Source organism: Prionailurus bengalensis, chromosome B4, assembly GCF_016509475.1.
Source record: "Prionailurus bengalensis isolate Pbe53 chromosome B4, Fcat_Pben_1.1_paternal_pri, whole genome shotgun sequence".
Taxonomy (NCBI): Eukaryota; Metazoa; Chordata; class Mammalia; order Carnivora; family Felidae; genus Prionailurus; species Prionailurus bengalensis.
In genome coordinates, this window is record NC_057358.1 from 138,515,024 (window position 1) to 138,529,498 (window position 14,475).

The following is a 14,475-nucleotide window of genomic DNA, read 5'->3' on the forward strand; positions in this document are numbered from 1 at the left end:
AGGGGTACGTGTGGTCGTCGGCTCTGAGCGTGGAATACCCGGGCCCTTCGGGGAACCGAGGGAGAATGTTCTCCACGGCAGCGTCCACGAAAGGTCTCTGCGTTCTTTCCCCTCCGTGGCCCCCATATGAGTCCTGAACCCGGAGCACGTTTCTCCCTACTGCCTTCTCACTCATTCTTGCTCCAGGAAGATGGTTTTCGTGACGATTGCACTGACTTTAGTGACGGTGGGAAGGGAGGGTTCGTGCTGTGCTGAACAGCGTGCGCTGATAAAACCTGTGCAGACAGTAGTGCAAAGTGGATGCACTCTAAACCCAGCAGGCCCACCGGGGACAGACATTGTTCAAAGGGAGATGTGAATGGGGCGCCCGGGTGGCTCAGTCGCTTAAGCGCCCGACTGAAGGTCATGATCTCACGGTCTGTGGGTTCGCCCTCCGTGTCGGACTCTGTGCCGACAGCTCGGAGCCCGGCACCTGCTTCGGATTCTGTGTCTCCCTCGCTCTCTGCCCCTCCCCCGCTCGCACTCTGTCTTTGTCTCTCTCTCTCTCTCTCAAAAAAAATAAACATTAAAAAAGAATTAAAAAGAAATAAATAGAAGGAGACGTGAATGGGGGTGTGCCCGGCAACCATGGTTCATGGTACGTGCGATGCGACGGTGCCTGTGATGGGGACGAACAGGAAACAAGGAAAGCAGAGAAATCGTGCGCGTTCCCTGCAGCGGAACGCTCTGTGGTCACTTCAAGGAACGAATTCGCTCCGCTTGTGTCAACATGAATCCGTGTAAAAAGTGGCACGGAGTGAAAATATGCTGAAGGGTATCTTCAGCAGGATTCAATTCCCGTAAAACCTCCAGCACCAGAGAGTGCCGCGTGGGGTAGGTGGGTTCGGACGCGCACCTCGTAAAGCTGGCTCCAGCTTTACTGTGTCGATCACCCACCGAGAGAAGAGAGGGGGGCGGGGGCGGAGGGAGGGGTCTCCGGCCGAGAAAGAGACGGGGGGGGGGGGGGGGGGAGCTCCGTGGGGAATTCAGCCCTCGCAGGTGGTACTTTCAACAGAGACGTGAAGCCGTGTGAGAAAGCGTCACAGTTTGGAGATCTGGGCGGTGGGTGTTATACTCTATATTTTCCTATATGTTTGAAGTACTTTAAAGGAAAATAAAAGCAGGGGAAGGAGCATTCCTGGCAGGAGGAAAAAAAGGCAGCTTGTGCAGAGGCTCGCGTAATCCTTGTGAAAACGCCGGATTGTTGCCGCTTTGCAAGTGGAAACGAGCCCGTGGGAATTAGGTAACGTGGCCCGGTCACACAGCTGGAAAGAGGCCGCGCCGAGACTTGACCCCGTGCTCCCCAGCCACGTTGATCGTACGAACATCCCTTTGGACGCCCCGCTCTCGACCTCGTAACTCAGGGATTGTGCGATCCCTGGGACACCCTGTGAAGATGATGCGTTAAAGGGCTCTGCGGCCTTCGTGACCGAGCAGCCTCTGTGGTGACCCCAACAGACCTTTATAAACGGTTCAAGTCTTGGCTGCTTTTCCCATGACGTGCTCCAGAGGGAGTGTCCCGGGTGACGGCCGCTTCCAGAAACAGGGAGGGAGGGAGCAAGGAAGAGCCTCTGTGTTGTAGGCCCACCTTGCCGAGTCTTGTGGCCAGCCCGTGCCGGGGTCAGGGACGGTGACAGCCCAGCTACCCCGCACCGGTTAGCCACCGCATGGGCCTTATCTCCCTGAATCCCAAGAGCCGTGTTTGAGTTCGTCGTTGTGTTTATTGAAGGGAAGAGGAAAGGAGGCAGACCCCGGGACTTTGGGACGTGCTGGAGGTTCCAAGCCCAGAGTAGGAGAAAACCTGGGCTCAACACCCAGCTCTCCACCCCTCAAATGGGTCCTTTCTTCTCCACATCGTAGACACACCGCACGCCAGGGTGTTTTTGTGCACTATTTGTGGTTACGTTGACTGTCAGAAATCGGTTTTCTTCCGGATTCGAGATTTATCTGTGTCAATTTGTCTCTTTTCTTAAAGGAAGTGGTTTCTTCCCCCTTCTTTGGAAAACACACAGTCCCTCTTATAATGAAAGGATTCGAGGATACGCCTTCCTTCAGGCCAGACACAGTCTCGAGGTCCTTCTGAAATAAGGAACTTGCGTGAGCGGGGCGGACGTGTCATGGTAAAGCCCCCGGAAAGTTCTGTTCTAGCCGTGGACACGAAGAGTGTTCAGACACCCTCCCACTTTCTCCGGGAAGGCAGAGGCCGCACAGCGGCCGCTCGGCCTGGGCTTTCTCTTCCCAAGTCCTCACCCTCCACCAGAAGGAATCTGAAGTCACATTCTTCCAGTTTAGGGCAAGGTAGCTTTTCTAAAACTAACGTCTCTCGGGTCATTGTCAGGAGCTACACGCCGTCTGAAAGCTGGGACACAGGTAAGACCTGGAAACGTCACGCCAACTAGCCCCGTGGTCCATACGCTTCGTGGGAAGCCACGTTTGACCCAGCTCCACGGGCTGCCACGCACGTCCCGTCTAAAGAAAGTAAAGGGCAAGGGTTTGGGGGGAGAGAGTTCCACGCTGGCCTTCGACCAATTCCAAGGAACTTCGTGACCAAAACAGGAGGGGGGACTTAGCAAAAGTGAGCACACCGAGGTGTGCTGGGCACACGCCCCTGCCTCTGCACCGCCAGCCTTCCCCGCGGTGGGCGTGTGGTCCGCCACCCGTAACCCCTCCGGCCCCTGACTGTTGATCCTTTTGGTCATTTGGAATCACCTCATACTTCTTACTGGTTTCCCCGTGCTCGTGTGACTGGCTAATTTGAGAGATAAGATTATCCCTCATTTGTAAATTAGATCTTCCACCCCTTGGGTGATGGTGCGAAATTACGCAAACCGCTCCCGTGGAAGGGCCATCTATAAAGTGTATTCACTTCACGTGTTACACCCAGGAGACCAGATGGGCGAGGCGGCTGGTGCAGCCTGATCTATCCTTCTCCCCTCGATTTTTCTTAGCGACTGGACTGGCGTTCCATAAACTGCACATATTTAAAGTGTACCACTTGATGTGTATATGTAGACACACACGTTTAAAAAGTTTTTGTAATGTTTTATTTTTGAGAGACAGAGCCAGAGCCCGAGCAGGGGAGGGGCAGAGAGAGAGGGAGACACAGAATCCGAAGCAGGCTCCGGGCTCCGAGCTGTCAGCACAGAGCCCGACACGGGGCTCGAACTCATGAACTGCGAGATCGTGACCCGAGCCAAAGTCGGACGCTCAACTGACTGAGCCACGCAGGCGCCCCCCCCCCCACACACACATTTTAAGTGTGAAGCCGTCACCACAATCAAAATAGTGACCCAATCCATCAACCCCAAATTTGCTTGTGCCCTTTTATAAACCCTCTTCTCCACCCTCGGTTTCCTTCCCCTCCCCTGAGCAACCCCTGGTCTTCCTGTCATTGTATATCTGTTTGTGTCTCCTAGAATTTGACATAAAAAGAATAATACAGGGACACCTGAGTGGCTCAGTCAGTGAAGCATCCGCCTCGTGATTTCAGCTCAGGTCACGATCTCACAGTTGGTGGGATCGAGCCCCATGTCGGGGCTGTGCTGACAGCACGGGGCCTGCTTGGGATTCTCTCTCTCTCTCTCTCTCTCTCTCTCTCTCTGCCCCTCCCCTGCTCTCTCTGTCTCTCTCAAAATAAATAAACTGAAAAAAACCAAGAAGAATACAGTATGTTCTCTTTTCAGTCTGACTTCTTTCACTCAGCAGAATTATCTGGAGCTTCTTCTGCACCAGTTCAGTCCTTCTGTCTGTTGTGTGGCTCTGCTCCTGTTTGCTTCTCCGTGCACCTGCTGATGAACATTGGAGTCGCTTCTAGGTATTGGCTGCCAGAGATCAAGCCGTGTACCAGTCTCTGTGTGGACATGTGCCTTCACTTCTCCCGGGTAGACACCTGGGAGCAAGTGGCTGGGACATAAGGTGGATGTTTGTGTAGCTTTTAAGAAACTGCCAAAATCGGGGCACTGGCGTGGCTCAGTCTGTTAAGCGTCCGACTTCGGCTCAGGTCGCGGTCTCGCGGCGTGTGGGTTCAAGCCCCACGTCAGGCTCTGTGCTGATGGCTGGGAGCCCGGAGCCTGCCTCGGATTCTGTGTCTCCCTCTCTCTCTGTCCCCCCCACTGCTCACACTCTGTCTCTCTCTGTCTCTCAAAAATAAATAAATGTTTAAAAAAAAAATTTTTTTTAATGAAAAAAAAAAAAAGGAAGGAAACTGCCAAAATCTTTTCCAGAACGTGGTACCATTTCAGGCTCCCACCAGCGCGTGTGAGAGCTCCAGCCCCAGCACGCCGTCACCAACTGTAGTTGTGGTCAGTCTTCTGGGTTTTTCCCATTCCAACGGGCGTGTAGCGGTGTGTGATGCCGAGAATCTTTTGCCAGGTATCTTCTTTTTAAAAAAGTTTTACTGAAGCGTAGCGGATGTACAATGTTCGTTTCAGGTGCACAACACAGTGAATTTTCCATACGATAATCTGTGCGTTACAGAGCGCTCACCACGGCAAGTGTAGTCACCATCCGCCGCCACGCAGCGTTATCGTGATAGTATCGGCCATGTTTCCTGTGCCGTACTTTCCGTCCCCACGGCTCGTTTACCAAGTCTGTACCTCTTCTATGTACACGTCTTCTTCGGTGACATTTCTGTTCAGATCTTTTGCCCGTTTTAAACCGAGTGGTGTCCTTGCTCTTGGCTGCCGAGAGCTATTCCTCTATTCTGGATGCAAGTATCTTCATCAGATATGTGACGTATAAATATTTTCTCCTCGTCCGTGGCTTGTCTTTTCTTTCTCCTAACAGTGTTTTTCAAAACCCAGAAGTCCTTGATTTAGAGGAAATGCAATTCATCAGTGCTTTTTTCTTGCATGGATCATGCCTTCTGCGTCATGTTTGAGAAATATTTGCCTGGCCCGAAGCCACTTTCTTCTACAAGTTTTCTGTTTTTTAGGTTTTACATTGATGTACCGGATCTGTTGAGTTAATCTTCATACGTAGATCAAAACTCACTGCTTCTCTCTCTCTCTCTCTCTCTCTCTCTCTCTTTTGCATTTGTAAAGTTCTAGCACACTTTGTCAGAAAGACTGCTGTCTCCACTAAATGGCCTTCGTATCTTTGTCAAAAAGCAATTGACCTTACCTGCCCGGGTCTATTTCCGGACCCTCTGTTCAGTTTCACGGATCTGTTGTCTCATTTGATACCAATGCCACTAATTCCTGGCCACTGTAGTTTTCAAATAAGGCCTGGAGTCAAGTAGCGTTAAGTTCTCCAAATTTTTTCTTCTTTGCTAAAGGTGCCTTGGGTATTCTGTTAATTCCAGAATCAGTTTTTCAATGTCTACCCAACAAGCCTGCTAAGATTTTGATTGGGATCTCCTTGAACCAAAAGGTCCGTGTGGGGAGAACTGACATCATAACAACACGAAGCCTTTGGAGCCACGGACTTACTGCCTCCATTAGATTCATTCTTCGTTGTTTTCTAGTTTTTAGTGCACAGGTCTTTCACAGTGTTTGTCAGATTTATTGCTAAGTGTTTCATATTTTATAAGGTCTTAGGATTTTATGCACAGATGGTTATATCATCTGTACATAAAGAGTTGTACTTCTTCCTTTTTTTTTTTTAATGGGCTTCATGCCCAGTGTAGAGCCCAGTGTGAGGCTCAGACTCATGACCCTGAGATCAAGTTCTGAGCTGAAATCAAGAGTTGGACACAACCGACTGAGGCACTCAGGCACCCCACTTCTCCTTTTTTTTTAAAAATTTTTTTTTTTAACGTTTATTTATTTTTGGGACAGAGAGAGACAGAGCATGAATGGGGGAGGGGCAGAGAGAGAGGGAGACACAGAATCGGAAACAGGCTCCAGGCTCTGAGCCATCAGCCCAGAGCCTGACGCGGGGCTCGAACTCACGGAGTGCGAGATCGTGACCTGGCTGAAGTCGGACGCTTAACCGACTGCGCCACCCAGGCGCCCCTCTCCTTTTTTAAGCTAGATGCCTTTATTTCATTTTCTTGCCTTATTACACTGGTTAGAACCCCCAGTACAATGTTGAATTAAGTGGGGGGACACCCCTGCCTTGTTCCTGATCTCAGTCTCTCATCACTAAGTATGATGATGACCATCATTTTTCATAGATGCCCTTTCTTAGATCGAGGAAATTCCCCTTCTCATCCAAGTTTTCTGTGAATTTTTATCAGAAATTGAAGTTAGATTTTGGCAAATGTTTTCCCTGCATCCGGTAAGATGATCAAATGACTTCTCTTTATGATTGATTGATAGGGCGAATTATACTGTTTGATTTTCAAAGGTTAAGTCACCTTCACATTACCACAATAAATCCTACTTGGTCATCACATATTGTCCTCTTTACATAGTATTGGACTTCTTAAGTTTTTGTTAAGAATTTTTGCACCCGTGTTCATGAAGGATATTGGTTCTAGTTTTTTTTGCAAAATCTTTATCTGGTTTTGGTATCAGATTAATGCTGGCCTCATAGAATGAGTTGGGAAGTCCGCCCTATTCTCCGTTTTCTATATATCCCTGTACAATTGGTACTCTTTCTTCTTAAATGCTTGGTAGATATCCCACATGAAGCAAAATTTTTTGGTCATATTTCTGTGTTTCATTCTGGATAGTTTCTTTACTGGGTCTTCAAGTTCACTAATCTCTTCTTCTACAGTGTCTAATCTGGCCCTGATCCTATCCAGTGTATTTTTCCCTTCAGTTCGTGTAGACTTATTGGCATGACCAGTCTCTACCTAACACATCCAGTCTTTCATTCAGCTCCTTAAACACTTAGGATACACTCATAAATTTCTATCATCTTTGTTACTTTGGGGTCAGTTTAAGTTCATTGATTTTTCTCCTCATCGTGGGTCATATCTTTCTGCTTCTTTACGTATTCTTAATTTTGTTTAATGTTTATATATTTTTGAGAAAGAGACAGAGGGCATGAGCAGGGGAGGGGCAAAGAGCAAGGGGGACAGAGGATCTGAGGCAAGCTCTGAGCTGTCAGCACAGAGCCCAGCGCGGGGCTCGAACTCACGGACCACGAGATCATGACCTGAGCCGAAGTCGGACGCTTAACCGACTGAGCCACCCAGGTGCCCCATGTATTTTTTAATTTTTTAATTGGATGCCATACATTGTGAACTTAGTTCACGATGGATATTTTTGTATCCCCGTAAATATTTCTGAGTTTTGTTCTGGGATGCAGTTACCTTACTTGGAAAAGGTTTGACCTTTCATGTCTTGTGTTAGATGGAACCATAACAGTGTGGAGTCTGCAGGTAACTGTGCTGCGATACTGAGCCCAAACCCTTTTGAGTACTTTACCTGATGGCCTGCGAATTCTGACACTTGCGTCGTGAATGGTGGTCACGGAACTCTATGCAGCCTTATCAGAGTCCTGGATGCCGTCTCCTCTGTCATTTCAGGTCGCCGCTGGAGCGTCTTTTCCTTTTGGTTCTCTTAGCTGGGGGAACAAAGAGATACGTGCACATGCTAACCCGTGTGTACACGCACGTCTATAAATATTTCTGTACGTAACCATCTGGATCTCTGTCAAGCAGGAGCTCATACTGATGCCGGCAGCTCTAAGCCACCGCCACGGGGGTCGGTCTCACGCCTCCCAGCTGATCTACAAGGGCACGCTCCAGCAGTGAGAGTCCTGGTGCCCACCATCCCTGCAGTTCATTGTCCATCTCTGTCTAGACGATGGCGGCACCAGGGTGGCGGGCCGTAACCCTGTGGGGGCCACTTTATCCGCCGATGCGCCTTGCTTGCACACAGCTCCTTTGCCTTCCGTCCCAGAGACGCCACTGGTTTCCAGGGTTCCTAGGTCATGTCTTCTCCACGCCTCCTTCAGGGAGGCCCTTTCGTACACATGTAACACAGTGAGACGACTTTGTCCCGTTCCATATGTCAGCCCACAGTCCCCCAGCCTCCTAAATATTTTTTATTTATTTGCACACGTTAAGGCCCGCCCTGTACTGCAACGTTCCGTGGGCTTTGACAAACGCACAGCGTCACGTCGTCACCACTACATTTTCGCATCAACTGTTTTGCCATTTCCAAAAGACCTGCCTCACCTGCTCAAGCCCCCCCAACCCCCGACCCCAGCCACTCGTCTTCGTAACAACAGCCACGATTGAGCGTTCCCGTTGTTCCCCATCTTCGCCAACACTGAGTGTTGTCAACTCTTTCGTTCTGTCTTGTTTTCATTGAAGCCAGTCTCGTAGGTGCAGGCCGACGTCTGCGTGTTCTAATTCACAGTTTCCCAGCGACCAGGGACACGGAGCATCTTTTCACGGGCGTCATTGCTACCTCTGTATCTTCTTCAGGGAGGGGTCTGTCCAGATCTTCTCCCCGTTTTTTAATTGAGTCGTTGGTTTTTCGTACTGTGGGTTTTAACACTCCTCTGTGTGCTTTGGATCCAACTCTTTTGTTAGACGTGTGCTTTGCAAATGTTTTCTCCACATCTGCGGTTCGTCTTTTCGTTTTCCTGGCAGTGTCTTTTGGAGAGCAGAAAGAAGTTTTTAATTATAAGAGAGTCCAACTTTTTTTTTTTTTTTAAGTCTTTCATGGATTTTGCTTTCGGTATTGCCCACATGGACTTTTATCCTGTATTGTGGTGTGATTTACTGAGTTTACAGTAAAGCGCTGGAGGGAAGCAAAGTAACAGCTCGTGTGTGGGCTGCGCCCGGTGCGGGTGGGGAGGCCGCTGGGTGTGTTGGGGTCCAGAACCGGGGACGGCCCAGCGGCAGGTTCGGGGACGCTGCAGCGGTAACAGCAGGTGCACAGGTGGGGGTGGGCCAGCCCAGGACGGGGGCTCCTCACCGAACACCTCACGAGCAGCCGTGCCCTTGGAAACCTGGTGTAGACACCGATGATGCGTCTGCAGTGTTCATGAGTCTTCCCTCCTCTGTTCTCAGACACCCTCTCACCAGCTTCGAGTCCCTCGTCGGTCACTTATCCGGTGGCTCCAGGCGGTGCCGATGAACCTTCCAGCGTAGCCCTGAACATTGAATGTAGAATCTGTGGGGACAAAGCCTCGGGCTACCATTACGGAGTTCACGCGTGTGAAGGCTGCAAGGTACGGTGGTCCCTGGTGGAGGGGAAGGTCCCTGCTCCAGGGGCCGCGTGTGGTTCCTTTTACTTACTTATTTAATTTATTTTGAGAGAGCGAGAGAGCAGGGGAGGGGCAGAGAGAAACAGAGACAGAGAATCCCAAGCAGGCTCCACGCTGTCAGTGCAGAGCCGGACGTGGGGCTCGAACGCACGAACCATGAGAGCATGACGTGAGCCAAAATCAGGAGTCGGGCGCTTAACCAACTGGGCCACCCAGGCGCCCCTGGTTCCTTGTATGTTTTACACAGATTTTCGTCACTACTAAAAAGATCTGCCAGAAAACAGAGATAAGAAACAGACCCACGTAAGAGATTAGCTTTTCCGTTCAGAGGGTCTGGGGCAGATTGCTGGACCATACTCGTTAGCAAGTGGAAGAGACATGTTTGAAAGAAAAGGAACAGTAAGAGGGATCCCTTTATTTGAGGCCGGGGCCAGGGAGCCCACTCGCTCTTTCAGTCCTCAGCAGGCCGGTGGGGGGGCAGTGTCCTCACGGCCATCGGAGGTGGCCGGACGCCACATCGTGCCTTTACGACGAAGTATGTGTTCTCAGCTCTGGGGTTTCGTGTACACGACAATCTCAGCGTCCGGTTACAGGCAGAAATCTCCTCCCCCTGCGCGCACGGAGACAGCTTACTGACCCCTGGAAGATGCCGCGGCCTTTACCGGTGCAGGTGCGACCTGCCTCCTCGAGACACTGTCGCAGCACCCGAACCTGGGGCGGCCTTGGAGGCCTGCGTCGCAGGGAGAAAAAGGGCTGCGTGAGCGGGGCCGGCTCTGCCTCCCGACGACGGTTAGAATTCTGTCTCCAGCCCCCCGCCTGACCCTGTGCCTCCTCCGGCCATCCCGCTGCACAGACCCAGACGACCAACTGAGTGAAGGCACCAGCCTCCCCTCCTGTTCCCCCAGAAATTGCTGTCCCCCCCTCCTGCGGGCCCCGGGACCAGCCCCATCAGAAAGACGTAGGGAGGCGTGGGAAGCAGACAGAACAAGAACCGAAGCAAATACACAGACTCCTTCACAAGCCTTCTGACCACGTGCCTGTGACGAAGCTAGTTGCAGGGTGGCCTCTTCCGCGGGGCCGCACCTACGTTCCTTTCGTTTCATTTTTTTGTGTGTGTGGGCTAAATAGTGACGTTTTCTCTTACTGGGGAGAGCTTAAGATGCTTCTGTAAAGCAAGACAACTGTTTACAAACGGTTGGCTCCCTTTTATCGTGGTCGATGGGAATTGCTGTCTTGCAAGGAGTTAATACTCCCTTCCAAGATGCCCAGGAAGCGTTTAGTCCCCAGTAAGGGTGTGGGTGGGACAGGGAGGGGTGACGCTTGTCCGACCCGGAGCAGGGCCGAGTAGCCCTGGGAGAGGTCACCTGCGTCTCCCCAAACCAGGGGAGGACATTCGGAAACTGCTTTGCACTTTGCCACATTTTGTTGTGTTTCGTCTTAGGTGTAATGGCATTGGCGATTTTCAGTCTGTCCCAATTATGTCAGACTTTTTAGGACCGTTCTACCGATTCTAGTTCGTTTGCGAAGGACCATAAATGAGCCACAAGGAGCAGGAGTAAGGCAGTGACCCCGACTTGGCCGCGGCCCACGGCCGCTGATCGACTGTGTCTCGACCCCTCAGGGCTTCTTCCGGAGAACCATCCGACTAAAGCTGGCGTATGACAAATGTGACCGTAGCTGCAAGATCCAGAAAAAGAATCGAAACAAGTGCCAATACTGTCGTTTCCACAAGTGCCTTTCGGCTGGGATGTCCCATAACGGTAGGTAAGGTTGTCTAGCGTGCCTTCCCAGCCCGTGCCTCAGCTTTCCTCCCCCGTTGGGTCGCAGCGCACCGTGTTTTCCATGAATGCGCTGCAAAGACAGTTAGGACCCAGGTCGCTTTGCAACCAGAGTAGCCCAAGAAAGTAAGAGTCTCACGTGGCTGAGCTTGCGCGGCGTGCCTGCGGTTCCCGTTAGGAACTCCACACGGTAAGACCGGGGTCTGAGATTTCCGCTGGGATGCCAGAATGGTCGCGGCATCCGAATGAAGCGTGGGCCATTGTAGGCACCTTCCCACGCTGAATTCCATTATTCGGAATCATGCCGCGAGTTTAGAACGTGCCAGTGAGGACGTGAAGGTATAACCAGTTCCCAGCAGCGGCACGTGTCCCTTCTGGAAAAAGAAAAAGGGTGCCGGGCGAGCTCGTTCTAGCGGTCACTTCCGTCTCCTTGAACTAAGGGTCAGTTTTGGACCTGACGACAGTAAACAACCCCGAGCCGGTCCTGTTGCCGAAATGAGTAAATGGTGTGGCCTTTTCTTTTCTTTTAATTTTTTTTTAACATTTATTTATTTTTGAGACAGAGAGCATGAACAGGGGAGGGTCAGAGAGAGAGGGAGACACAGAATCTGAAACAGGCTCCAGGCTCTGAGCTGTCAGCACAGAGCCCCACGCGGGGCTCGAACTCACGCGAGATCACGCGAGATCACGCGAGATCCTGACCTGAGCCGAAGTCGGCCGCTTAACCGACCGAGCCCCCCAGGCGCCCCGGTGTGGCCTTTCCTTTTCACCTTTTTTTTTTTTTTTTTTTTTTAAAGTCCAGGATTTATGAAGGTTGAGTTTTATCTTCCTTGCTCCAGAGCAGAACCTTGGCCGATATGGAGGGTGGGTTTTCACTCGTGGATGAATCCTCGGCGCGAACTCTCTGCCCGGCGGTCGGTGGCTGTCACGGGCCGCCTTGCTCACTTCTGCTCGCTTCCTCTTCCCGTTTCTTCCCCCCCGCCCCCCCGCCCCCCAGCAATTCGTTTTGGACGGATGCCGAGGTCTGAAAAAGCAAAACTGAAAGCGGAAATTCTCACATGTGAACACGACCCAGAAGATGCTGAAACAGCGGATCTGAAATCCCTCGCCAAGAGAATTTACGAGGCCTACCTCAAGAACTTCAACATGAACAAGGTCAAGGCCCGGGTCATCCTGGCGGGGAAAGCCAACAACAACCCGGTAGGTGTCCCCGCGGCTGTTTGCCATCCAGCCTGAAGTGTCCCCCTGGCGACCCGTCAGCTAGAGTCCCACGGAGGGGCTGCGGAAACAGGTGTTAGATGTTGGGAGAGTGGTGTTACCCCCAAGGCGAACGAGAGGCCCCGGATGGAGGCGTCCAGAGACTAAGGGGCAGCTTAACAGCAACTCCTGGGTTCGCTGCGCCTCAGAGCTCCCGGCAACCAAGTTATTACAATGACTGCGTGATTAACACACACACACACACACACACACACACACACACACACACATCTGGTTAATAGCTTAGGGGCATTTCTTAAGTGCATTAAAAAAAAAAATCTCTATTTTATGCCAGAAAATGAAAGCATTTTCTTTTCATTCAACCTGTGTTCTTTTTATTATTTTTATTTATTCGTTTATTTTGAGAGACAGAGAGAATCCCAAGCAGGATCCGTACTGTCCGTGCAGAGCCTGATGCGGGGCTCGAGCTCACAGATCATGAGATCATGAACTGAACTGATATCGAGAGTCAGATGCTTAACTTCCTAAGCCACCCAGGTGTCCCCCAACATGCGTTCTTACTTATCCTTCCCCTAAAACTCCTCCCTCTTTTCCCATCACCCCTCCCCTCCCCCCCTCCAAGGCCTCCTCCTGTTTCTTCATTGAAAAAAGGCAAGGATATCTCTGGGCTTAGAAAGGGCTATTCGTTTACGGAAATTTTATTGTCTTCTCTGGACCTTTTCCGCAGCACTGAGCAGGTGTCTGGGGATCCTCCTTCATTCTGCCTCCTGCCCCCCCCACCCCATGGTCAGCTCAGCCTCCGTCTCCATTACAGAACTAATCTCAGGGCCTCTTCAAAGAGGGGCTGGCCCACGGTTGGCTGATGAAGATATTTTGCCTTTTTTCCTCCACGCATGGTGAAACAGGTTTAATTTGTGCTAATGAGTAGCTAGCTGAAAGCAATCCTGATTGGGAATTACAAGCTGGAATTTTTAGTCACAGGAAAATGAAGTATTTCACAAGCCACTTACTTTCATGAACAAACCAACCTTCTCTTTGACGGAGTCTTTAATTCTTCAGTGAAATTCTCCCATTAAATAGGCTGAGACATTTCAGAACAGCTCAGGCAAACTCTATTAAATTGGCAAAGCCACACCCATGCTGGGAGGCCCCAGAGGCTTTTATAAATGAGACCCTTTCTGGATCACAAGGGTGAGAATAAAATAACTTTTTAATTTTGAATTTCCCTCTTGGAAATGATTAGAATAACCCTGTATTAGAGTCACCGGCAATTCTGATCTCTTTGAGATCTTCTCTTGCTCGCTTGGGTTTTTAGAATTTAAAGGGAACGTAAAAGTCATCTTTACTCTTAACCAAACACTGTTCTTTAATATTAATATCATTCCCACGGAGTATCTTTCCGAGATCCTTCCCACCGAGATCCACACGCCCTTGGAAGGAGCCCCCTCGGCCCGAGCTGATGCCATCTGGGCATTTGCTCTCTGGGAGGAATCTATTTTCATCTTAAGGAAATAAATAACAGACTCGAAGTCTGGGCTGGGGCTTCACTGTACAGGAGAAAGGGAATTCAGGAAACTGCTCGCCGGGGGGCGCGTGCCTGCCCCTGCCCCCCACCTCCAAACCAGAGTGCAAGGTCACCAGTCTGAAAGGCAGCGTGCAGGTGTCTGCTGCTCATGGCCGGTGATCCTGTGATCGCGGTGTCTGCACAGGGCCGGACTGCTTCCCACCCAAGGCCCTCTGCCTTGGCCCTCCCCCGTCCCCCTCCTCCCCACCAGCCCAGTGGGGCACTTCCTGGGACTTAGAGCCCCCAGTGCAGGACACAGCCTCTACAAAGACCCATAGCTGACCTGGAACCAGTTAGGAGGCTGGGTGGGCCAAGAGGGGGATGCTGTGGGAGAGGAAGGGGGAGGGGTGCAGAGAGGGTCTTGAGAGGAAGAAGGGGGCTGCAGGAAGCATGGAGATTCCATGGCTTTGGGGAAAGGTCCGCAGGGGGGTGACGGCAGGGATAGCGAATGTTTCCGTCCGCACAAGGGCTGGTTTGAGCCCCTGAGATCTCCGAACCTTGAGGCCAGAAAACGAGCAGGGTCCTCAGTTACCTAGTCCTCGCTTGTCAGGTCCCTTGCTGCCCCCTGATATGAGGGAGCCAGGAACAAGCTGAGGTGCAGAGGCAACATCGGTGCCGTCCGAACTTGGCTTCCAAAAGAAGTGCTCTTCAACAGTGTCCTAAAAAGTCCGTGTGTTGATGTGTGAGGTGTTAAGAATGTCACAAGGAGACGTTCCAGGAGGCCACTTGCAATGAGATGGCGAGGAGCACTGAAGTCTGGGCCTT

At 51.2% G+C, this 14,475-nt stretch overlaps 1 protein-coding gene across 1 annotated transcript in view; it reads left to right on the forward strand.

Moving 5' to 3' along the window:
* Positions 1-14,475, forward strand: part of PPARA (peroxisome proliferator activated receptor alpha) — a 66,656-nt gene that overhangs the window by 43,030 nt on the left and 9,151 nt on the right. Inside the window, exons 4-6 of the mRNA XM_043562919.1 lie at positions 8,954-9,114; positions 10,772-10,910; positions 11,926-12,128. Coding sequence (XP_043418854.1) covers positions 8,954-9,114; positions 10,772-10,910; positions 11,926-12,128 — 503 coding nt within the window. The remainder of the gene's footprint in view (positions 1-8,953; positions 9,115-10,771; positions 10,911-11,925; positions 12,129-14,475) is intronic.